We start from the raw sequence: 23,413 nt of genomic DNA on the forward strand, positions 1-23,413 counted from the left end.
GCGTATTCTTGATACCATTTGAAAGGAAACACTTTGAAGTTTGTGGAAATGTGAAATTAATATAGGAGAATATAACACATTAGATCTGGTAAAAGATAATACAAAGAAAAAACATGCATTTATTTTAAATGTTTTTGTTCCATCTTTGAAATTCAAGAGAAAGGTCACAATGTATTATTACAGGTTACTCGCAATTTCAATTTTGTTCACTAGATGGCAGCAGTGTAGGTGCAACGTTTTAGACTGATCCAATGAACAATTGCATTTTTGTTCAAAATGGTGTCCAAATGTCTGCCCAAATGTGCCTAAATGGTTTATTGATCCATTTTCAAGTTCATAACTGCACAGTCTCCTCAAACAATAGAATGGTATTATTTCACTGTAGTGTCTACTGTAAATTGCACAGTGCAGTTAGATTAACAAGAATTTAAGCTTTCTGCCCATAGACATATCTGCCCATCAGATGTCTATGTCCTGGGAAATTTTATTGTTACTTGCATCCTCATGCTAATCACATTAACCTTCGTTAGCTCAACCATCCCGCGGGTGGAGGCACCGATTCTGTAAAGGTTAACAATACTAACCTAAGTGAGTGAAAAGAAAGAAGCCTGTACAGAATACAAATATTCAAAAACATGCATCCTGTTTGTAATAAGGCACTAAAGTAAAACTGCAAAAAAATTGGCAAAGAAATTAACTTACTGTCCTGAATACAAAGCATTATGTTTGGGGCAAACACAACACATCACTGAGTACCACTCTTTATATTTTCAAGCAAAGCATGGTGGTGGCGACTGCATCATGTAATGGGTATGCTTGTCATTGGCAAGGACTGGGGAGTTTTTTGGGGGATAAAAATAAACACAATAGTGCTAAGCACAGGGAAAACATGGTTCAGTCTTCTTTCCAACAGACACTGGGAGACAAATTCACCTTTCAGCTGGACAATAACCTAAAACACAAGGCCAAATATACACTGGAGTTGCTTACCAAGACGACATTGAATGTTCCTGAGAGGCCTAGTTACAGTTTTGACTTAATCATCTTGAAAATCTATGGCAAAACTTAAAAATGGCTGTCTAGCAATGAGCAACAACCAACTTGACAGAGCTTGAAGACTTTTAACAAGAATAATGTGCAAATATTGTACAATCCATGTGTGCAAAGCTCTTAGAGATTTACCCTGAAAAACTCACAGCTGTAATCGCTGCCAGAGGTGATTCTAGCAGGGGTGTAAATGTTTTTTTTTCACCTTTATTTAACCATGTAGACAAGTTGAGAACAAGTTCTCATTTACAATTGCGACCTGGCCAAGATAAAGCAAAGCAGTTCGACACATACAACGACACAGAGTTACACACGGAGTAAAACAAACATACAGTCAATAATACAGTAGAAACAAGTCTATATACGATCTGAGCAAATGAGGTAAGATAAGGGAGGTAAAGGCAAAAAAAGGCCATGATGGCAAAGTAAATACAATATAGCAAGTAAAACACTGGAATGGTAGATTTGCAGTGGAAGAATGTGCAAAGTAGAAATAAAAATAATGGGGTGCAAAGGAGCAAAATAAAATAATTAAATAAATACAGTAGGGAAAGAGGTAGTTGTTTGCGCTAAATTATAGGTGGGCTAAGTACAGGTGCAGTAATCTGTGAGCTGCTCTGACAGCTGGTGCTTAAAGCTAGTGAGGGAGATAAGTGTTTCCAGTTTCAGAGATTTTTGTAGTTCGTTCCAGTCACTGGCAGCAGAGAACTGGAAGGAGAGGCGGCCAAAGAAAGAATTGGTTTTGGGGGTGACCAGAGAGATATATCTGCTGGAGCACGTGATACAGGTGGGTGATGCTATGGTGACCAGTGAACTGAGATAAGGGGGACTTTACCTAGCAGGGTCTTGTGGATGACATGGAGCCAGTGGGTTTGGCGACGAGTACGAAGCGAGGGCCAGCCAACGAGAGCGTACAGGTCGCAACGGTGGGTAGTATATGGGGCTTTGGTGACAAAACGGATGGCACTGTGATAGACTGCATCCAATTTGTTGAGTAGAGTATTGGAGTCTATTTTGTAAATGACATCGCCGAAGTCGCGGATTGGTAGGCTGGTCAGTTTTACAAGGGTATGTTTGGCAGCATGAGTGAAGGATGATTTGTTGCGAAATAGGAAGCCAATTCTAGATTTAACTTTGGATTGGAGATGTTTAATGTGAGTCTGGAAGGAGAGTGTACAGTCTAACCAGACATGTAAATGGGATATTTCTGTATTTCATTTGCAAACATTTCTAAAATCATATTTTCACTTTGTCATTATTGGATGTTGTGTGTAGATGGGTGAGAAGAATAATATATATATAAGCTATTTTGAATTCAGTCTGTAACACAACAAAATGTGGAGTAAGTCAAGGGTTATGAATACTTTCTGAAGGCACTGTACATACTCTCTTTTTCTCTCAAGATGGCCCTGCAGACCGGCCGTGAGCCACCACCCATCTGGAGAGTGCAGAAAGCCCTGCTGCAGAAGTTCAGCCCTGAGATCAAAGACGGACAGAGGCAGTTCTGTGCCACCAGTAACGTGAGTTACTCACATCCCATTTCATACAGGAGTCTCTCTCCTTCTCTTTAATCTTAAAGTACAATCCAGCGATGGATGCAAGGATTTACAATCCAGCATGAGATCGTCATGATAGTTGTACAAATATTTTGAAGCTACACATAGTTTGTTTGTAATAACTCAAATGATTATCTCTCTATACATATTTCCCTCCCATTCTCTCTCTCTCTCTCTCAGTATCTGGGCTACTTTGGCGATGCCAAGATGCGGTACCAACGCCTCTATGTCAAGTTCCTGGAGAATTTCAATAAAAAGGATTATGTCCGTGTGTGCTCACGTAAACCCTGGCACAGACCTAGACTCATGTTGAGGTAGGTTTGCGCTGTTTGTCCCTGCGTGTTTGCCGTACTCCTCTGGGTCTTGATTCATATGTGCCCAACCCCATGTAGAACCGTAGCCCCTACCTCCATGCATGTGTAACTGTAAGCAATATCCTGCAAAAATACTCATTTCTTTGTACCTTGACAGGCGTCAATCACTCCCATCGCTCCCCAAGCCACCTCCCCCTGCCATCGGTCAAACTCCACCCCGATTGGAGCGAGATGAGAGGGAGCGGAAGGAGAAAGAGAAGGAGCAGAAAGAGAAGGAGCAGAAAGAGAGGGAGCAGAAAGAGAGGGAGCAGAAAGAGAGGGAGCAAAAAGAGAGGGAGCAAAAAGAGAGGAAGCAAAAGGGAAAAGAGAAGGAGCAGAAAGAGAGAGCGCAAAAGGAAAAGGAGCAGAAAGAGAAAGAGAGGGAACAAAAGGAGAAAGCGAGAGATCAAAAGGAGAAAGATAGAGAGAAAGAGAGAAAACAAAAGGAAAAAGCGAAAGAGCAGAAAGAGAGGGAGCAAAAAGAGAAAGAGAGGGAGCAAAAAGAGAAAGAGAGGGAGCAAAATGAGAAAGCGAGAGAGCAAAAGGACAAAGAGAAGGAGAAAGAGAGGGAGCAAAGGGAGAAAGCAAGAGCGCAGAAAGAGAAGGAGCAAAACGACAAAGCAAGAGAGCAGAAAGAGAAGGAGAGGGAGCAGAAGGAGCGAGAGAGGAGGGAAAAAGAAAAGGAGCGAGAGAGGAGGGAAAAAGATAAACAGCGAGAGAAGGAGGAGAGAGAAGAAAAAGAGAAGAGGCATTCACCACCTGAGGAGAAGGTGGAGAGAAGAAGCAGTGAAGTGGACCGAAAGAGAGTGGGGGAGGAGAAGAGAGGAGGAGGAGAGAAGAAGACAGAGCGCCCATCGAGGGCCAGGCTAGTGAAGGTGGAGCCTCCACCCAAGAAGAGGAAGAAGTGGCTGAAGGAAGTCCCCTCTGACTCAGACTCCTCCCTCGATGGGCCCAGCGAAGACCAAGGTGAGGGATTATTTTTTGTTTGTGTGTGTGTAACTGTGTGTTAATGCAATTTTAGTATGTATATTTATGTGTAATGGCTTGGCAAAAACTCAGAGAGTTAAGTCTTGTAACACACTGGAGCCCCAGGTTCAAACCCACTCAGTGACATATTCTCTCTCTCTTTCTCTCTCTCTCTCTCTCTCTCTCTCTCTCTCTCTCTCTCTCTCTCTCTCTCTCTCTCTCTCTCTCTCTCTCTCTCTCTCTCTCTCTCACTCACTCACTCACTCACTCACTCACTCACTCACTCACTCACTCACTCACTCACTCACTCACTCACTCACTCACTCACTCACTCAATGTCTCTTTCTCTCCCCTGTAGCCCCAGTGAGAGGGGGGATGAACAGTCGAGCCATGAGGGAGATGTTCAGGAGTTACATAGAGATGCTGGTCAGTACAGCACTTGACCCCGACATGATTCAAGCCCTGGAGGACACAGACGGTGAGAGGGATGGGGTGATGATGTGATCAGGTTTGGGGTAAATTCAATGTTCATTCTAGAGGTCGGCCAATTTCAAGTTTTCATAACAATCGGAAATCGGTATTTTTTTGACACCGATTTGGCCGATTAAAAAATATATTTTGTATTTATTTTTGTTACACCTTTATTTAACTTTTATTTAACTAGGCAAGTCAGTTAAGAACACATTCTTATTTTCAATGACGGCCTAGGAATGGTGGGTTAACTGCCTTGTTCAGGGGCAGAACAACATATTTTTACCTTGTCAGCTCGGGGATTCAATCTTGCAACGGTACAGTTAACTAGTCCAACGCTCTAACCACCAATGACCTATGGCTCGTATTTTTGTGTGTTATTATGTTATAATTAAGTCTATGATTTGATAGAGCAGTCTGACTGAGCGATGGTAGGCAGCAGCAGGCCCGTAAGCATTCATTCAAACAGCACTTTCGTGCGTTTTGCCAGCAGCTCTTTGCTGTGCTTCAAACATTGCGCTGTTTATGACTTCAAGCCCTTCAACTCCTGAGATTAGGCTGGTGTAACCGATGTGAAATGGCTAACCAGTTAGCGGGGTGCGCGCTAATAGCGTTTCAAACGTCACTCGCTCTGAGACTTGGAGTAGTTATTCCCCTTGCTCTGCATGGCTAACGCTGCTTCGAGGGTGGCTGTTGTCGATGTGTTCCTGTTTTGAGCCCAGGTAGGGACGAGGAGAGGGATGGAAGCTATACTGTTACACTGGCAATACTAAAGTGCCTATAAGAACATCCAATAGCCAAAGGTATATGAAATACAAATGGTATAGAGAGAAATAGTCCTATAATTCATATAATAACTACAACCTAAAACGTCTTACCTGGGAATATTGAAGACTCATGTTAAAAGGAACCACCAGCTTTCATATGTTCTCATGTTCTGAGCAAGGAACTTAAACGTTAGCTTTCTTACATTCATTATTTATTTGAGGCTGAATTGATTTTATTAATGTATTATATTAAGTTAAAAACAAGTGTTCATTCAGTATTGTTGTAATTGTCAGTATTACAAATAAATAAAATAAATCGTCCGATTAATCGGTATCGTTTTTTGGGGGGGGGGGTCCTCCAATAATCGGTATCAGTGTTGAAAAAATTATAATCGGTCGACCTCTAGTCCATTCAGTCAATAAACTGAAATTACATTATTCGCAATGCTCCTCTATGATAATTTGGAATTAGATTTTCAGTTTAATTCCTGAATTGACTGAATTCAAAGGGAATTTACCCCAGCCCTGCGAGTGAGTAAAGAGAGTATTGATCAAAAGTAAGTGAGAGTAGGATTTAGGAAGAAAGATGTCATGAGATAAGTCATACAGACTCTATGTCCCTCCCACTCTGGCCCCCAGACGAGTTGTACCTCCCGCCCATGAGGAAGATTGACAGCCTACTCAATGAACAAAAGAGGAGACTATTAAGGAGAATCAACATGAGTGGCCAACACCAGGTACGTCTGTCTGTTTAGCTGTAAAAATGCTGATGCCAGATGTGATACCTACCTATGAAAAGTACCTGTTGTGTCTGGAGTTTTACCATATCTCCTTCCAATCTCCATCCAACTTTCTCACTATCATAAAGAAAAGTGAAAGCTTTAAAACAGTTGAAATGACCTCTCCTCCCTCGCTCCCTCCATCTTTATATTTTTCTTCTTTAGGAGACTCTGCATATGTTCCCCAAAATGACGGCGGACCCCCTGGACTCTGGAGCGGTCAAAGTGCACCTCGGCGGCGAGTGCTACAGCCGTAAAACCCTCAACCGCGTCAAGAAGAGCACCACGCCCAAACAGCAGGTGAGTGACCCACATCCAGTCATGAACTCCTTGACTTTAGTATCCAACCACTGACACCAATGTATCCAATCCGCTGCACTGTGGCTAACCCTGGCCTTGAAAATTGTGTCTAGGTGTTGTAGAAGCTGAGCAGAAGAGACAATTCTGTCTCACAAGAACTGGAGTAATAAAGTCCGGACCTGTTTGTCACTTTGCTTTGTACATAAACTTGTCTTGTTTCTTCTAGTCTCACGTAGCCATACCTCCAAAAACGTTGTTGTCACGTCCTTTGGAAACGGTTTGAATGGTCCACTGGCATCCAGCGGCTACATTTTTAGGTATTTTACATTTCAAGAACCCTCCCCCCACATGTCCGTTGAAGGAGTGCTGCGTGTTAAGCGATGCCCAAGCAAAGCATGTGATTGATTTGATGTGTTTGATTGTGTTTGATTGGCGCTGCGTGTTAAGCTCCGCCCAAGCAATGCATTTGATCGGTTTGACGTGTTGCAAGGCGTCACTGATTTACACCGGCTCTCCACCCCTTTTTAGCCACTTTCGGCCATAGACTTCACCGGGCTTTCCAATCAGGGAAACCTGGTTCTCGACGAGGCTATGTTTCTTCTTTTAGCATTGATCAAGTGTATTTGTATTGTTAGTGGTCCTCTGAAAGTATGTGAAGATGGCACCGGAGAAGAAGGCTGACGTTTTATGTGTCCCCTAACCGATTGTGTTTTTTTGTTTGTTTCTTTGCGTTGTTTGTAACTTTTTTTACACTTATTTTGTACATAATGTTGCTGCTACCGTCTCTTATAACCGAAAAGATCTTCTGGACATCAGAACTGCGATTACTCACCACCAACTGGCAGAATCATTTTTTTCCTTTAATGAGTCCAACGAGCCCGATGAGAATGACATACTGCTTTCCCGGGAACAGGCCCAGATCCCCGTCATTTGCGTGAAGAGAAGGTGTAGAAAAAGGGGCCGGAGGGCTGGCTGCCTTCTGAGAATTTGTAGGACTCAATGAGCTGTATTCCGCCATAAGCAAACAGGAAAACGCTCATCCAGAGGCGGTGTTCCTAGTGGCCCGGGGACCTTAATGCAAGGAAACTTAAATCTGTTTCAACAAATTTCTGTCAGCATGTTAAATGTGCAACCAGAGGGGGAAAAACTCTGGCCGACCTTTAATCCACACACAGAGATGCATACAAAGCTCTCCCTCGCCCTCCATTTGGCAAATCTGCCCATAATTCTATCATCCTGATTCCTGCTTACAAGCAAAAATTAAAGCAGGAAGCACCAGTGACTCAATCAATAAAAGGTGGTCAGATGAAGCAGATGCTAAACTACAAGACTGTTTTGCTAGCACAGACTGGAATATGTTCTGGGATTCCTCCGATGGCTTTGAGGAGTACCACACATCAGTCATTGGCTTCATCAATAAGTGCATCGATGACGTCATCCCCACAGTGACCGTACGCACATACCCTAACCAGAAGACATGGATTACAGGCAACATCCACGCTGAGCAAAAGGCGAGAGCTGCCACTTTCAAGGAGCGGGACTCTAACCCAGAAGCTTATAAGAAATCCTGCTATGCCCTCCGACAAACCATCAAACAGGCAAAGTGTCACTACAGGACTTAGATTGAATTGTACTACACCGGCTCTGATGCTCGTGAGATGTGGCAGGGCTTGTAAACCATTACAGACTACAAAGGGAAGCACAACCGAGTGACAGTGACACGAGCCTACCAGATGAGCTATACTACTTCTAAGCTCGCTTTGAGGCAAATAACACTGAAACATCCATGAGAGCACCAGCTGTTCCAGAAGCTCACCGCAGCCGATGTGAGTAAGCCCTTTAAACAGGTCAACATTCACAAGGCCGCAGGGACAGACGGATTACCAGGACGTGTACTGCTAGCATGTGCTGACCAACTGGCAAGTGTTTTCACTGACATTTTCAACATCTCCCTGTCCGGGTCTGTAATACCAACATGGTTTAAGCAGAACACCATAGACCCTGTGCCCAAGAACACTAAGGTAACCTGCCTAAATGACTACCGACCCATAGCACTCACATCTGTAGCCATGAAGTGCTTTGAAAGGCTGGTCATGGCTCACATTAATACCATTATCCCAGAAACCCTAGACCCATTCCAATTTGCATTCCTCCCGAACAGATCCAGATTATGCAATCTGTATTGCACTCCATACTTTTCCTACCTGGAGGAAAGGAACACCTATGTGAAAATGCTATTCATTGACTACAGCTCAGCATTCAACAGCATAGTGCCCTCAAAACTCATCAATAAGCTAAGGACCCTGGGACTTAACACTTAACCTCTGCAACTGGATCCTGGACTTCCTGACGGGACGCCCCTAGGTGGTAAGGGAAGGTTAACTACACATCCATCACGCTGATCCTTAACACAGGGGCCCCTCAGGGGTGCATGCTCAGTCCCCTCCATACTCCCTGTTCACTCATGACTGCACAGCCAGGCACGACTCCAACACCATCATTAAGTTTGCCGATGACACAACAGTGGTAGGCCTGATCACCGACAACAACGATACAGCCTCTAGGGAGGAGGTTAGAGACCTGGCCATGTGGTGCCAGGACAACAACCTCTCCCTCAACGTGATCAAGATAAAGGAGATGATTGTGGACTACAGGAAAAATAGGACCAAGCACACGCCCATTCTCATCGACGGAGCTGTAGTGAAGCGGGTTGAGAGCTTCAAGTTCCTTGGTGTCCACATCACCAACAAACTAACATGGTTCAAGTATACCAAGACAGTTGTTACACATATTCCCCTCAGGAGACTGAATAGATTTGGCACGGGTCCTCAGATCCTCGAAAGGTTTTACAGCTGCACCATCGAGAGCATCCTGACTAGTTGCATCACTTCCTGGTATGGCAACTGCTCGGCCTCCGACCGCAAGGCGCTACAGAGGGTAGTGCGTACAGCCCAGTACATCACTGGCGCCAAGCTTCCTGCAATCCAGGACCTCTGTACCAGGCGGTATCAGATGAAGGCCCTAAAAGTTGTCAAAGACTCCAACCACCCTAGTCATAGACTGTCCTATAGGCTACCGCACGGCAAGCAGTACCGGAGCGCCAAGTCTTGGTCCAAGAGGTTTCTAAAACAGCTTCTACCCCCAAGCCATAAGACTCCTGAACATCTACTCAAATGGCTACCCAGACTACTTGCATTCCCCCCCCCCCCCTTTTACATTGCTGCTCCACTCTGTTGTTATCATCTATGCAGTCACTTTAAAAACACTACCTACATGTACATATTACCTCAACTAACCGGTGTCCCCGAGCATTTTCTCTTTACCGGTACCTTCCTGTATATAGTCTCGCTATTGTTTTTTTTACTGCTGCTCTTTAATTACTTGTTACTTTTTATTTCTTGTTCTTATTTGTATTTTTGATTTTGTTTTTGTGTGGTTAGGGGCTCGTAAGTAAGCTTTTCACTGTTGTATTCGGCCCATGTGACTAATACAATTTGATTTGATTTGAAGTTGTGAATACATAGTAGACTATGCCTTTTCCCTATTCCCTATTCCTCAGTCCAAGAGAACTGGAGAGATTCCCTAATAAATTATTTCCTCTCTCCTTTCCCTCCTTCTCTTTTTCCTCTCTTTCTGTGACTCTCAGGACCTCAAGCTGTCCACAGAGATGTGTCGTGTCTATAGCCTTTATCATTCTCTCCATCACTACAAGTATCACACCTTTCTGGACTGCAAGAAGGAGGTAAGACTCAGCATCACAATCGCTTTTCACAACACTGATCTTCCAACACCCCTCTCTTTCCTCTATGGCATTGTTGTTCTTCTCTACTTTCTTCCTGATTCTCTCTCTTTCCCCTCCTCTCTCTCTGTTTCCATTGTGGTAAGAATAATTCAAATGGAGCACTGTGTAGTTAGTCCTTTTGTTGTGAAAGGTTGGCTGTCATTTGTGGGTGGTTGTGTTGTGCTTATATAATAATCACTTTATTTATTATCCATCCTAGAGTGGATATTTGAATTGCATAATATCAATTCATGTTAGATCTATATGCAACATGTCTATACTCATGGGCATTAATATGGAGTTGGTCCCTCCTTTGTTTCTATAAAAGCCTACACTTTTCTGGGAAGGCTTTTCACTAGATGTTGGAATATAACTGCGGGAATTTGCTTCCATTCAAGAGCATTAGTGAGGTCGGGCACTGATGTTGGGTGATTAGTCCTGACTTGCAGTCGGCGTTCCAATTCACCCCAAAGTTGTTTGATGGGGTTGAGGTCAGGGCTCTGTGCAAGCCAGTCAAGTTCTTCCCCACCCATCTTGACAAACCATTTTCTGTATGGATCTCACAGTGCTATTGTCATGCTGAAACAGGATAGAGCCTTCCCCAAACTGTTGCCACAAAGTTGGAAGCACAGAATCGTCTAGAATGTCATTGTATGCTGTAGCATTAAGATTTCTCTTCACTGGAACTAAGGGGCCTAGCCCGAACCATGAAAAACAGCGCCTGGTTATTATTCCTCCTCCTCCAAACTTTACAGTTGACCCTATGCATTGGGGCAGGTAGCATTCTCCTGGCATCTGCCACACCCAGATATGTCCGTCGGATTGCCAAACGGTGAAACGTGATTCATCATTCCAGAGAACGCATTTCTCAGTGAAACAATGAATGGTCGTTTTTGTTTGATAAATTCCTTCTTTATATTCCCAAAATGTCAATTTATTTGGCGCGTTTCATTCAGGAATACACCGGTTCCAACTTGCCCAACATAACCACAAAGTATCTAATAAGTTACTTGTAAACTTGGTCCAAACATTTCAGACAACGTTTCTAATCCAACCTCAGGTACCCTAAAATGTAAATAATCGATAAAATTTGAGACGGAATAAACTGTTTCCAATACCGGAGAAAAACAACGAGGAGCACGCTCCTGTTCACGCACACCAAGAGTCCACCTGAGTGACACTTTTCAAAAGAACAACACAGAACTATTTCTAAAGACTGTTGACTTCTACTGGAAGCAATAGGAACTGCAATCTGGGCCCAAAAAAATCAGGTTTCCCAAGGAAAAACATTGGAAAGCACAATGATCTCAAAAAATTGTTTCCCTGGATGGATTGTGTCCTGGGTTTCGCTTGCAAAATCAGTTGTGTTATACTCACAGACATTATTTTAACAGTTTTAGCCACTTTAGAGTGTTTTCTATCCAATACTTTCATATGCATATCCTAGCTTCTGGGCCTGCGTAACAGGCAATTTACTTTGAGCTTTTCATCCGGACGTGATAATACTGCCCCCTAGCCCAAAGAGGTTAACTGACTTGCCTAGTTAAATAAAGGTTACACTGAGAGAATAACATTTCTACAGCCTAATTTTCTAATTCTAGTCTAACCAATACCCAAACGGAGATTCAGTGAAAATAAATATCAAGAACAGTCCCCATGCTTGTCTCAGAGTGGCGCGAAAGGATGCTATAATAGAAGCAATTGGATTTGAAGCAATAGCCCACAACTAACTTTAATATGCTCTTTAAATAAATAAGAACTACACCACTTTTAAAAGCACATTACTCAACTCTATTGAGACTCATGTCGCCTACGGTAGGCCTACAGTATATCGACAAATATGACTAATATGACTCTCCGTCAATAATTACATATAGAGGATTGGAGGATTCTATATTAAAACCAAAAGCCGCCTCATGGGTCTCCCAGTGGCGGCCGGCACGGATATCTGTAGCAACACATTTTACAATGCGATGCGGTGACTGCCACCTGGCTCTGGACCAATGCATCAGCTGTCGCCCGTATCTCTGCCCTCCAATAATGTTTCTCTTCTGCAGATCTGCCTTCAATGACTTGATCTCGGTCTTCAAAGTTTGAATCTGATCCACGTGCACCTTCATCAGATGAGCAGAATGGTATCGCACTGAGCCCCCATCAATTACAGTGGCCTATGATAGAAACGGTAGATCAATTAAGAATTCAAAGTGACTCCAACACACAAATGCTGTGTACATATTTTAGGAATCTGGCAAAATGAACCGCTTTCTTGGCAACAATGCGTTTTTTTGGTGCGGCCCGTTGTCCCGGCATTTGTCCACTGATCTCCACGGATGGTTGTCGGCATGTTTGTATGCGCTGCAAAAACACATTCATGTTTTTAGCACACAATCATTTCTATATATATATATATATATATATATTTAATTGAACCTTTATTTCATTACCAATTTTATTACATAGTATGCCTTCACATTGATAGGCTATATACATTTCTTTAAAGAAAATGCACTGAAACCAAAATAACTTTAGTTTTAGTGATCCTTTCAGCTCCGGCTCATTTTCAAGTCCTCGTGGTAGTTCAAACCCTGGAACAGGTAGCACCATAGAAAGAAGCTGGCTTGGTGAAAATTATGTCCATTTCATCTGTTCTCTTTGGTCGCAATGCCATTTTTTTTTTAGATAAACAGCTAGTTTTTGAATGGTAACTTTCTAGTTATTTTATTAACGAAAGCATAAAGATGTTGATGAAGAAATACTGTACTGTTTTGAGTTAGCAATGTAACACTTCAGAGTACTTAAGCATCAAATAAATTGCAGGTAGGGGGATGTTCACACCTATAGTAGCCGGGCTACAAAGAGTCTTTTTTTGTCCTGCCAATCGGCACCAAGTGTTTGAAAACCTGTTTTCAAAATGCCACCAGCTGTCCATCACTATTGTAAATAAAAACACAGCATCTTGTTTACATTCTTTATTGTAACCACATTACAAATAATTTGTATCTACCTTTCCAATTACTTTTAGAGTTTGGGATTAATTTGATTTAATATTATGGCGTTTCTATTCTAAGAAAAACCCTCTGGGTTTCAGTTAGGACGGAACGGAAAATATGGCACTGTAAAACGTGATGGTCGGGAGTACAGTACTGGGCTATTTAGCTAAATAATCCCTGTGTCGTGATGGCACGCTGGAGACCAGGGTTTAATTTCCCAACTGGGAGGAAGGAGTAGGCTGTCCTTTTAAATAAGAATTTGTTCTTAACTGACTTGCCGTTATTAGTTGCATTGTATTAGTTTGAACATGCAGACTGGCACTAAGAACAGAACAGAGGGAACATTTCGCTAGTCAGCGTCATTATTCGTGCAATGCCCTTTAAAGTGTTGCCAGTGTGGCGGGGTAGTGGTCCATCCACCTTCCTCCTCCTCCCTTCAGTGGAGGAGGAGGATACAGCTGGAGAACTGCTAGGCAATCCCATTGTGCACCACTCGGGAGCCATGACCAATATGACCAATATATAGTGTCCTGCTAATAACAGGGTTAATAATATATCCGTGAGAATATCCAACAGGCTTTTATATCATTTTAAATTAATAATAATAATCTCTTTGTTTAAAAAAAATATATATTTTGTTTTCAAATAACGTAAAATGAGTGAGGAAAAAGGCCATTCTTGAACATGGGGTGAGACATTGTTACTAATTTGTAAATAAAGCCAATTTGTTATTTAATTTAATTCTGTTTTTAGAGGGAGAGATACCAAAAACCTACAGTCACCTCATGGGTCTCCCAGTCGAGGGCGGCACAGGTATTTAACCAGCATCTGTAGCAACACAGCTTGCACTGAAATGCAGTGTCTTAGACTGTTGTGCCACTTAGGCACTGTATAATGTGACCGATCGGGAGTGGCCTACGGTACTACAGTAAGACCAAAATAATCCTAACAAAAAATATATACATAAACCTTAGTGTATCAACAGTTTTAGTAAGTACTACTGAAGTCGTGGACAATTATCAGTTTCTATTTAGGTTTATGTCGCCCATTCATTGTCTGTTAGTGACACAGTAGAACCCAAAAGCATAATTAGTTAACTACCCCTTACACGGGTCTGGAACAATGAAGTGGGGACATAGGGTACCGTACTAAACCACAAATTACCTCTAAGTCCCGCAGCCTAATCGCAAGACGTTTAGTGGAGCAACCACTGTACCACTGAGCAGTTGTTGCTCCTTTCCACTTCACAATAACAGCACTTAGAGTTGACCGGGGCAGCTCTAGCAGGGCAGACATTTAACAAACTGACTTGTTGGAAAGGTGGCATCCTATGATGGTGCAACATTGAAAGTCACTGAGCTCTTCAGTAAAGCCATGTTTGTCTATGGAGATTGCCTGACTGTGTGCACGATTTTATACATCCATCAGCAACGGGTGTGGCTGAAATAGGGGGAAAGTAATAATAATAATCATCTCTTTGTTTAAAAAAAATAAGAATATTTTGTTTTCAAATTCCGTAAAATGAGTGAGGAAAAAGGCCATTCTTGAACATGGGGTGAAACATTGTTACTAATTTGTGAGGGGGGAAAGATGCATTTAATCCACTAATTTGAAGATCCACATACTGTTTGTATATATTACTCCAAATAAGCAAGTGAATTTCAATAGCAAAATAATTGAATGTCTTCCTTGGAGGAAAATAAACTATTCTATTCTCTTTCTCCCCCTCCCAGACGGACAGTATAGAGCAGGCAGCAGAAGACCCTGGTCAGGAGGAGGTGGTGCAGCAGTGTATGGCTAACCAGGGCTGGCTGGAGACCCTCTTCAACTCCTTCATCGACCTTCTAACCCTCAGCACCAAAGCCTGATGATGGAGGAGGGGACACCGTCTGAAATAGTGCACTACAATTGGCCAGGGCAATAGGGCCTATATGGAGTGCCATTTGGAAAGCAGAATGTGGGTTGGAGAAGGGAGGGGAGGGGTGGTATACTGTATTTGGGAGACAAAGCAAGAGAGTTGGAGTGGAGACCACTGGACCGTACCAAGATGGAGAGAGAGGGGGGGGTTTCAGACCCTACCATTCTAGTTTGTTTCCCAGCGAGAAAGAATGAACAGTCAATGTTCGGTCTGTGAGTACGGTTGAGTTTTAACTTAAAATGGATGCTACAATGAACTGTTTTTAGCGCTTTTGTTTAGTTTTTCTATCACAAAATATCTCTTGACTGAAGAAAAAAGAAGGACGGAGGAGAGCAGAGGAGGCGGGTTGAAAATTGTGAATGTGTGAAAGGGTATGACTTCTGCCACTTGACCTGAACATGAAAAGCAGGGGACCACGGTGAATCTACATCCAAACATGCACGGGCACACACACCAACATACAAACACTATATATATATATATATACGTATATATATATACATACATACGTATATATATATATACGTATATGTATTAATAGTTATGATTTGTATTATTTATACAAGGAAATTACCCTCCCTAGCTGGGATTGTTTGCTGTTGTTATTTTAAATAATCATGTTTTATTAGGGTAACATGAAATGGCCTACGCAAAATTATTTGCTCAGTCCCCCCTTTTACTGCTGAATGGGGAAAAAGAGTGGAGGGGAGCAAAACTGAGGTGAAGGGAAGGAAGGGGAGAGGTTAAGGGAGTGTGTGATGTTCCATTTTTTCTGTCTGCCTAAATAAATTGTGAGGGGGAAAGATGCATTTAAAAACTAAGCAAACTGTGTTCTTTATGTTTGTTCTTCAAAAGACGATGAGAGCAGAGTTTACACCTGAAGTTAATAAATTAAAATAAATATCTGTTCGCTTTCTAAAAGAAAGCTCTGTGGTTTTAGGGAGGTGTAACTTAAAAAGCATATAAAATCTGTGTTGACTGTTTTTATTTGATCTGTTTGTTGTTTATGATAATTATTATTTTGGAGGTTTACCTATTTGTTCAAGCTCTCTTATCTGTAAATATTGTACAGTTACTTCAGTCTCTAAAGCCCAGTTCCTCTTCTGTACATGCTATTCCTGTATTTGACAAAAGCAAATAAAAAATTGAAATTGATGAACATGACAGGGAAAAACAACTTTAGCTGTAATTTTGTTTTTCCTCCTACAACTTTATAAGATAATGCATTAAGTGCGTGGTTGACCACATATCAGGGTTGGGATCAAATCCATTTAAATTCCAGTCAATTAAAATTGTACACAAAAATTGCAATTCCAATGTGGAACAGTTTGTGTCCTTTTGTTTTGGCTGGAAATAGGATTTTCCCAACCCTGACCCACATGTACTATTGTTAGTAAAGTACACTATGTATACAAAAGTATGTGTCCACCCCTTCAAATTAGTGGATTTGGCTATTTCAGCCCTACTCGTTGCTGACAGGCTGTTATTGTGAAGTGGAAATGTCTAGGAGCAACAAAGGCTCAGCCACGCAGTGGTAGGCCACATAACCTGAAAGAACGAAACCGTCGAGTGCTGAAGCGCATAGCTCATTAAAAAGGATCTGTCCTCGTTTGCAACACTCACTACCGAGCTCCAAACTGCCTCTGGAAGCAAAGACAGCACAATAACTATTAGTCGGGAGCTTCATGAAATGGGTTTCCATGGCCAAGCAGCCACACACAATCCAAAGATCACCATGCCCAATGCGCATGGTGGAGGAGGAATAATGGTCTGGGGCTGTTTTTCATAGTTCAGGCTAAGCCCCTTGGTTCCAGTGAAGGGAAATCTTAACTCTACAGCATACAACGACATTCTAGACGATTCTGTGCTTCCAACTTTGTGGCAACAGTTTGCATGACAATGCAGACGTGCACAAAGTGAGGTCCATACAGAAATGGTTTGTTGAGATCTGTATGGAATAACTTGACTGGCCTGCACAGAGCCCTGAGCCCCCAGCAAACCAAAGTTGGTTCTTTGAAAGTTCCCAGAACATTCGTTAGATTGAGGCAAATCTCATCAGAAACAGTCCAGTTCTGTGGATGATTATACAATGTTTGTAGAAAACATTCCCCTGATGTTCAAGAATGTTCCCTTTCACATTTAGTTGTGGCATTATGTTCTAAAAATATAACTGGTACATTGTGTTATTGCATTAACTGGAATTGTTGTGCACAACATTTTAGTGAATGAGAACATTCCAAGGATATTTAATTTAAAACATTTTCTGGAAGACAAAAATAATTTGTTATCAAAATCATTCTTTGTATGCTTTTGGGATGTTATCTTAATGTTAGATAAAACCTTAATTAGAACTTCATTGGAATCTTAGCTAATGTTCTGGGAATGTTCCTGGTTTGCTCGGTCATCTGTTACGTCAGTTAAAAGTCTGGGTCTGTGAAGTTTCTGATCCAGTCAAGTTAATCATTTCTTGGGTGTGAAAATGCTGACAAAACATGGTTTCTCTGACAGCCCCAGAAGAGTTTCAGAGGATTTTACCCCTATTGATTATTTTCCTATCCAAGGCAGACACTGTGACAGTACAGTACAGCAGGAATTGTTTATTGATATTTCCACCTGAGAAACCATATGCACTTTACACTACAGCAAATGTTGGAGGGGAAAGGAAGTATATACGCAGAGGAAGGAATGACAACATGTTGGATAAGGAAAAAGCATGTTACTCAAAAGTAATGATACCCTTTCACCACCACATGACAGGGACAGAAACCTGCACAATAACTGCTCCCACATCATTGATTACAATCATCATGGACCTGTTATTCCCTCTCCAGTCCAATTGTGATATCTGTTCCACATTGGGATAATGTCCTCAGAGTGGATTGGCTCCTTGGCTGGGTGGAGTGTACAAGTACGGGAATCCACTCAACCAGATCTATCCCCTGTTACAAGCAAATGGCATTGCACCCTTGAATATAAGTGGGGGCATCTCCAGGAGAGGAACCAGAGTGGAAAGTAAAGTATATGGAAGCATAACAACACTACGATTGGCAAGAAATCTGAGGACTCTATTCTCTGCTCCTGGTCCTTTCTCTTGCGATTTTTTTCTCTCTCGATGAATGTACCTGGCTACAGTGATTCTAAGAGTGGTGTTTTGGTGGGTGATGCCACCGTATGCAGTACATTCAAACTAGTGCTACACACAGTGACAGATGAGGTGGGGTACAGACACACTCTGAAAAGTACAATTCTTTCAGGTAAGGTCTGGATTTGGAGTGACACTCAAAGTGGAAAACCACACTACAGGCTGATCCAACTTTGATGTAATGTCCTTAAAACAAGTCAAAATGAGGCTTAGTAGTGTGTGTGGCCTCCGCGTGCCTGTATGACCTCCCTACAACGCCTGGGCATGCTCCTGATGACGTGGCGGATGGTCTCCTGAGGGATCTCCTCCCAGACCTGGACTAAAGCATCCGCCAACTCCTGGACAGTCTGTGGTGCAACGTGGTGTTGGTGGATGGAGCGAGACATGATGTCCCAGATGTGCTCAATTGGATTCAGGTCTGGGGAACGGGCGGGCCAGTCCATAGCATCAATGCCTTCCTCTTGCAGGAACTGCTGACACACTCCAGCCACATGAGGTCTGGCATTGTCTTGCATTAGGAGGAACCCAGAGCCAACCGCACCAGCATATGGTCTCACAAGGGGTCTGAGGATCTCATCTCGGTACCTAATGGCAGTCAGGCTACCTCTGGCGAGCACATGGAGGGCTGTGCGGCCCCCCAAATAAATGCCACCCCACACCATGCCTGACCCACCGCCAAACCGGTCATGCTGGAGGATCTTGCAGGCAGCAGAACGTTCTCCACGGCGTCTCCAGACTCTGTCACATCTGTCACGTGCTCAGAGTGAACCTGCTTTAATCTGTGAAGAGCACAGGGTGCCAGTGGCGAATTTGCCAATCTTGGTGTTCTCTGGCAAATGCCAAACGTCCTGCACGGTGTTGGGCTGTAAGCACAACCCCCACCTGTGGACGTCGGGCCCTCATACCACCCTCATGGAGTCTGTTTCTGACCGTTTGAGCAGACACATGCACATTTGTGGCCTGCTGGAGGCCCGTTTGCAGGGCTCTGGCAGTGCTCCTCCTGCTCCTCCTTGCACAAAGGCGGAGGTAGCGGTCCTGCTGCTGGGTTGTTGCCCTCCTACGGCCTCCTCCACGTCTCCTGATGTACTGGCCTGTCTCCTGGTAGTGCCTCCATGATCTGGACACTACGCTGACAGACCCAGCAAACCTTCTTGCCACAGCTCGCATTGATGAGCCATCCTGGATGAGCTGCACTACCTGAGCCACTTGTGTGGGATGTAGACTCTGTCTCATGTTACCACTAGAGTGAAAGCACCGCCAGCATTCAAAAGTGACCAAAACATCAGCCAGGAAGCATAGGAACTGAGAAGTGGTCTGTGGTTGCCACCTGCAGAACCACTCCTTTATTGGGGGTGTCTTGCTAATTGTCTATCATTTCCACCTGTTGTCTATTCCATTTACACAACAGCATGTGAAATTTATTGTCAATCAGTGTTGCTTCCTAAGTGGACAGTTTGATTTCACAGAAGTGTGATTGACTTGGAATTACATTGTGTTGTTTAAGTGTTCCCTTTATTTTTTTGAGCAGTGTATATTTTTTGCATTGTCTTTTACTTTTAATACTTAAGTATATTTAAAACCAAATAGGTTTTACTAGGTTACTTTCACATTTACTTGCAGCATTTTCTATTAAGGTATTGTCACTTTTACTCAAGTATGACAATTGGATACTTTTTCCACCACTGTGCTATATAAATACAAACCAACCTCTTATCTCTTATCTCTCTCTCTCTCTCTCTCTCTCTCTCTCTCTCTCTCTCTCTCTCTACCATCATATTCTGTAACTTCATCCTATGCAGTAACTCTTGTAATCTTCTTACTCCACCCTCCTATCTCTCATTTTTCTTTTCTCTCCTCCCTACTTTTCCCTCTCTTCCTCTCTCTCCCTCTGATTCCACCTCTTCCACAGTACTGCCCCTCATTTGACCACACAGGGACTCCAGTCTCTCCCCTATTGTCACTCCCACTGGTTGGATGATCATGTCCCTGAGAGAAGCAGGAAGAAAGAGCGAAAGAGAGAAAATGGCAACATCCATCTATTTCACGTACTTGGATAGTCACTAACTGAAACATATATGTACTTACACACACACACCACATGCACATACACGCTCACAAATACACACACACCGTGAGAGCCTGCTATAAACAGGCTGATGAGTCTTAGTGCCTCCTGCTCTTTCTCCTGCTCCGTCATTCCCTCCATGGGGTCTGTCTGCTCTTCCTCCACCCTCCCCGTCACTGGGTTGATGCGCCCCTTAGCTTCCCTGTGGAACACAGTTACAAACACCTCCCTTGTTAATACTGTCCACTCCTAACCATCAAAAATGGTTTATGTTGCATGCTCCGATTTGTGCTATCAGTCATGTATCACAAGCCTAACGATTCATTGTGTCCCTATACAGTATTACAAAGTGTTTTGTTTGTGACATTATCAATGGTTGTTTTACACACCTGTATTCCTCTGTGTCAGAGTCTGAGTCGCTAGAGTACTAGGCGTGGGTCACCTGACCTCCACTCAGCGAACCCTGTGCTTACCATAGCCTGAGTACTTCACAAAACAACTCACTGAGAGATAGAGAGAGAAAAGAGAAAATGGCAACATTCCTCTATTTCGATCTATCCATCTATTTCACACACTTGGATAGTCACTAACTGAAACAGATATGAAGGGGGGATGAAAGAGAGAGATAGAGAGAGATGAGTTACTACATGTGCTATGAGGGTTAATAAGTGGGTTCTTCTAACTAAGAGTTACTTTGAAATGAGCTAGTAAGAGTGACAGGAGTGATATGATGTGGGCACCGTTCTCTTTGCAGAGCACAAAGAGGAGCTCGGCAGCACAGTGCTTGATGTCCGCGTCCACGTCCCCTCACTGTGGCCCCCTGCTCTGGCCTCAGTGCCATGTCCCACAGAGGGGGAAGGATCTGTAGCGGTGGACAGGCAGAGGCAAATGTTAGTGCTGGGTGGGAACATGTGGGAGGGGACAGACAGAGGCCCCAATATCACAAGTCGAAGCAATCTTCTCCAACAATGTAAACTGAACATCAGACTAACATTCCTTCTGTATTAAAGCTACAATAATCAGTTGGAGTTTCAGCCCAACGGGAGAGAACAGTACCTGTTGTCTGAGGTAGTGGCGTGTCTCGCGGTGCGAGTGGCAGCTCTCAGTCAACAGATTCAGGATTGGAGTCCGTTTCTCCTTCAACTTCTGACCCTTCATAATAAATTCAAAGGAGATTTTGTCAGCTTATGACCCTTTATACACACCCAGTATGCTTCCATAGCTATTCTCTATTGAGACGCAACCCTCCACTGCACACCATGGGGGGTTACAGGTTAAAGGTCAAGGGTTGAAATGGCACCCATTTTGAAATGGTTCAGAACATATCTTTTCCACTTTGCCACGAAAAAGGAAACATTTAGACAACAACTAGAATGGCCACCATTACTTTCAAAAGAAAGATGCAAATACAAATACATGGAAAGACAACAGAAGAGAAGACAGCAGAAGCCCTTGTACATACCCCTGTAACTCCTCAGTGAGTTCTTCTCCATCACTGGTCAGCAGCAGGCAGTGTCGTAGCACTGCAGCCAGGCGGCGATAGAGAGCTGGATCCTCCTGAGAGGGACATAAAGAGAAGAGGAGATGTTAAAAAGGCCCCCTGACCACAGATCTAGGATCAGTTTAAACTAACCCCCATTCTTAACTTTAAAAATACTGGCGACAGCTCCTAGCTACCTACTCCTGCCTACTCACAAACTAAAAGCCAGCGATGCCCCATAGAAGACAGACAAGGTACAGATTCAATAATTCAATGGAACTCTCCTCCACCCACCTCATCTGGCTCCTGTCTGTGGAAGCTGTATATGCGATGTTGAACAGGGTCTTGAGGATCTCCACAGCCCTCTGTGACACCTCCTTAGAGACAGTTGGCGCACTGTGGTCGCTCAGCATCTTGTACTCTTCCCCCCACTGCACAGACAGACACAGCATTGACACCCCTCACTCCTGACAGAGGGAGACAGGGGGATATGGAGAGAAAAGAAAGAGAAATGGCAGGAGAGAGGGGCATACAGTAGGCCTACCCATCCCAAATCATACGCCATTATCAGGGAAACCACAACTCCATCCTCCTCGAGGCTGTTACCTGCTGCAGTTACACCCTGAGCTCTGGCCTCAGGGCCATCAGCAGGAAGAGCAGCCATAGTTCATAAAACTGCCCACTTGGAAGAGCTTTGGCACTGATCCCCTGCTTCAGCCTTCCTGAGAGAGAGAGAGAGAGAGAGAGAGAGAGAGAGAGAGAGAGAGAGAGAGAGAGAGAGAGAGAGAGAGAGAGAGAGAGAGAGATGAGGGAAGTGATGCCATACTATAAATAGTTTTTGCTGTACTCCAACAGTTGCTCTCTCTCACCTCAGAGTGCTGACCCTCTTTTGCGCCCTCTGACTGTTGTAGATTATATTACAAAGGGCTTTTAGGGCCTCTCTCCTCCCCACCTGGTCATCTTCCTTTTTCTCTTCTTTGTCCTCCTCTTCATCCCTCTCTTCCCGGACATCCCTCTTTCCGTGCACCAGCGCTCCATGCCCCACAGAGCAGTGGTGCTTGGCATTGCAGGTTTCCGTGGAGACAGAGCACAGGTTGCCATGGCAGGTCTCCGTGCTGAAGGTGCCGCAGGGGTCCCTGGTCAGCGATGGCAATGTCGTTGCTCCACCTTGGCTGTTGTTGGCCGTAACCAGAGCTGTACAGCTCTGAGTGGAAACCTGGGACAAGGGGTGCTGGGTTGGGCTATCACCGACAACGTTAGCATCCACGGTGCGAGCTAGCATTTAGCATTTAGCTAGCATTTAACGAGCTAGCATTTAGCGCCCCTACTGCACCCACCGACCTCCGTGTCGCTCTGTTTACAGGCTATAGAACTGACATCATCGAGGACACAATTAGCTTTGGAGTACATACACACTTACGTAGGCCACACGCACACACATGGGCACACACACGCACACACCCACTAATGAAACACTGCTCTGAATGGACATTGGTGTAATGTAGTGCAAGGACCTGGATATGACAGAGAGAGAAGAGAGGAAGTGAAGGGGATGACAGACGAGAGGGAGAAGAGGGGATGAGAGGGAGGTGGAAAATAACCATCCCACTGGACATTGTTCCTACGTCATTTCAACAACAAAAAAGTATATGCGATAACGTTGAATCAACTTGGAAAACTGATTGGGTTCTGCAAGAAGTCATCAACATAAGGGAGTTTTTGTGTTTTCTTTTACCCAACTTTTAACCTAAATTCAATGACATGGTGACCTTTTTTGTTGATGTCACATTCAATTTAT

At 43.5% G+C, this 23,413-nt stretch overlaps 1 protein-coding gene and 1 long non-coding RNA gene across 2 annotated transcripts in view; one reads left to right on the top strand and one right to left on the bottom strand.

The window, feature by feature from the left end:
* LOC124037936 (proline-rich protein 12-like) overlaps window positions 1-16,105 on the top strand; it is a 45,208-nt gene extending 29,103 nt beyond the window's left edge. The window contains 9 exon segments of the mRNA XM_046353217.1: window positions 2,451-2,567; window positions 2,784-2,917; window positions 3,075-3,143; window positions 3,525-3,922; window positions 4,281-4,400; window positions 5,800-5,897; window positions 6,105-6,239; window positions 9,886-9,981; window positions 14,744-16,105. Of these exon segments, the coding sequence (XP_046209173.1) occupies window positions 2,451-2,567; window positions 2,784-2,917; window positions 3,075-3,143; window positions 3,525-3,922; window positions 4,281-4,400; window positions 5,800-5,897; window positions 6,105-6,239; window positions 9,886-9,981; window positions 14,744-14,878 (1,302 nt within the window). The 3' untranslated portion in view covers window positions 14,879-16,105.
* Window positions 16,106-19,590: 3,485 nt separating this feature from the next.
* LOC124037135 lies at window positions 19,591-23,086 on the bottom strand. The gene is made up of 9 exons (XR_006839123.1): window positions 22,485-23,086; window positions 22,222-22,337; window positions 21,910-22,082; window positions 21,598-21,692; window positions 21,192-21,287; window positions 20,876-20,997; window positions 20,525-20,638; window positions 20,201-20,337; window positions 19,591-20,056 (listed from the first exon to the last, which is right to left on the bottom strand). It is a non-coding gene; the product is annotated as an uncharacterized LOC124037135 (long non-coding RNA).
* Between the last annotated feature and the right edge of the window lie 327 nt (window positions 23,087-23,413).

Source organism: Oncorhynchus gorbuscha, linkage group LG06, assembly GCF_021184085.1.
Source record: "Oncorhynchus gorbuscha isolate QuinsamMale2020 ecotype Even-year linkage group LG06, OgorEven_v1.0, whole genome shotgun sequence".
NCBI classification, from domain to species: Eukaryota; Metazoa; Chordata; class Actinopteri; order Salmoniformes; family Salmonidae; genus Oncorhynchus; species Oncorhynchus gorbuscha.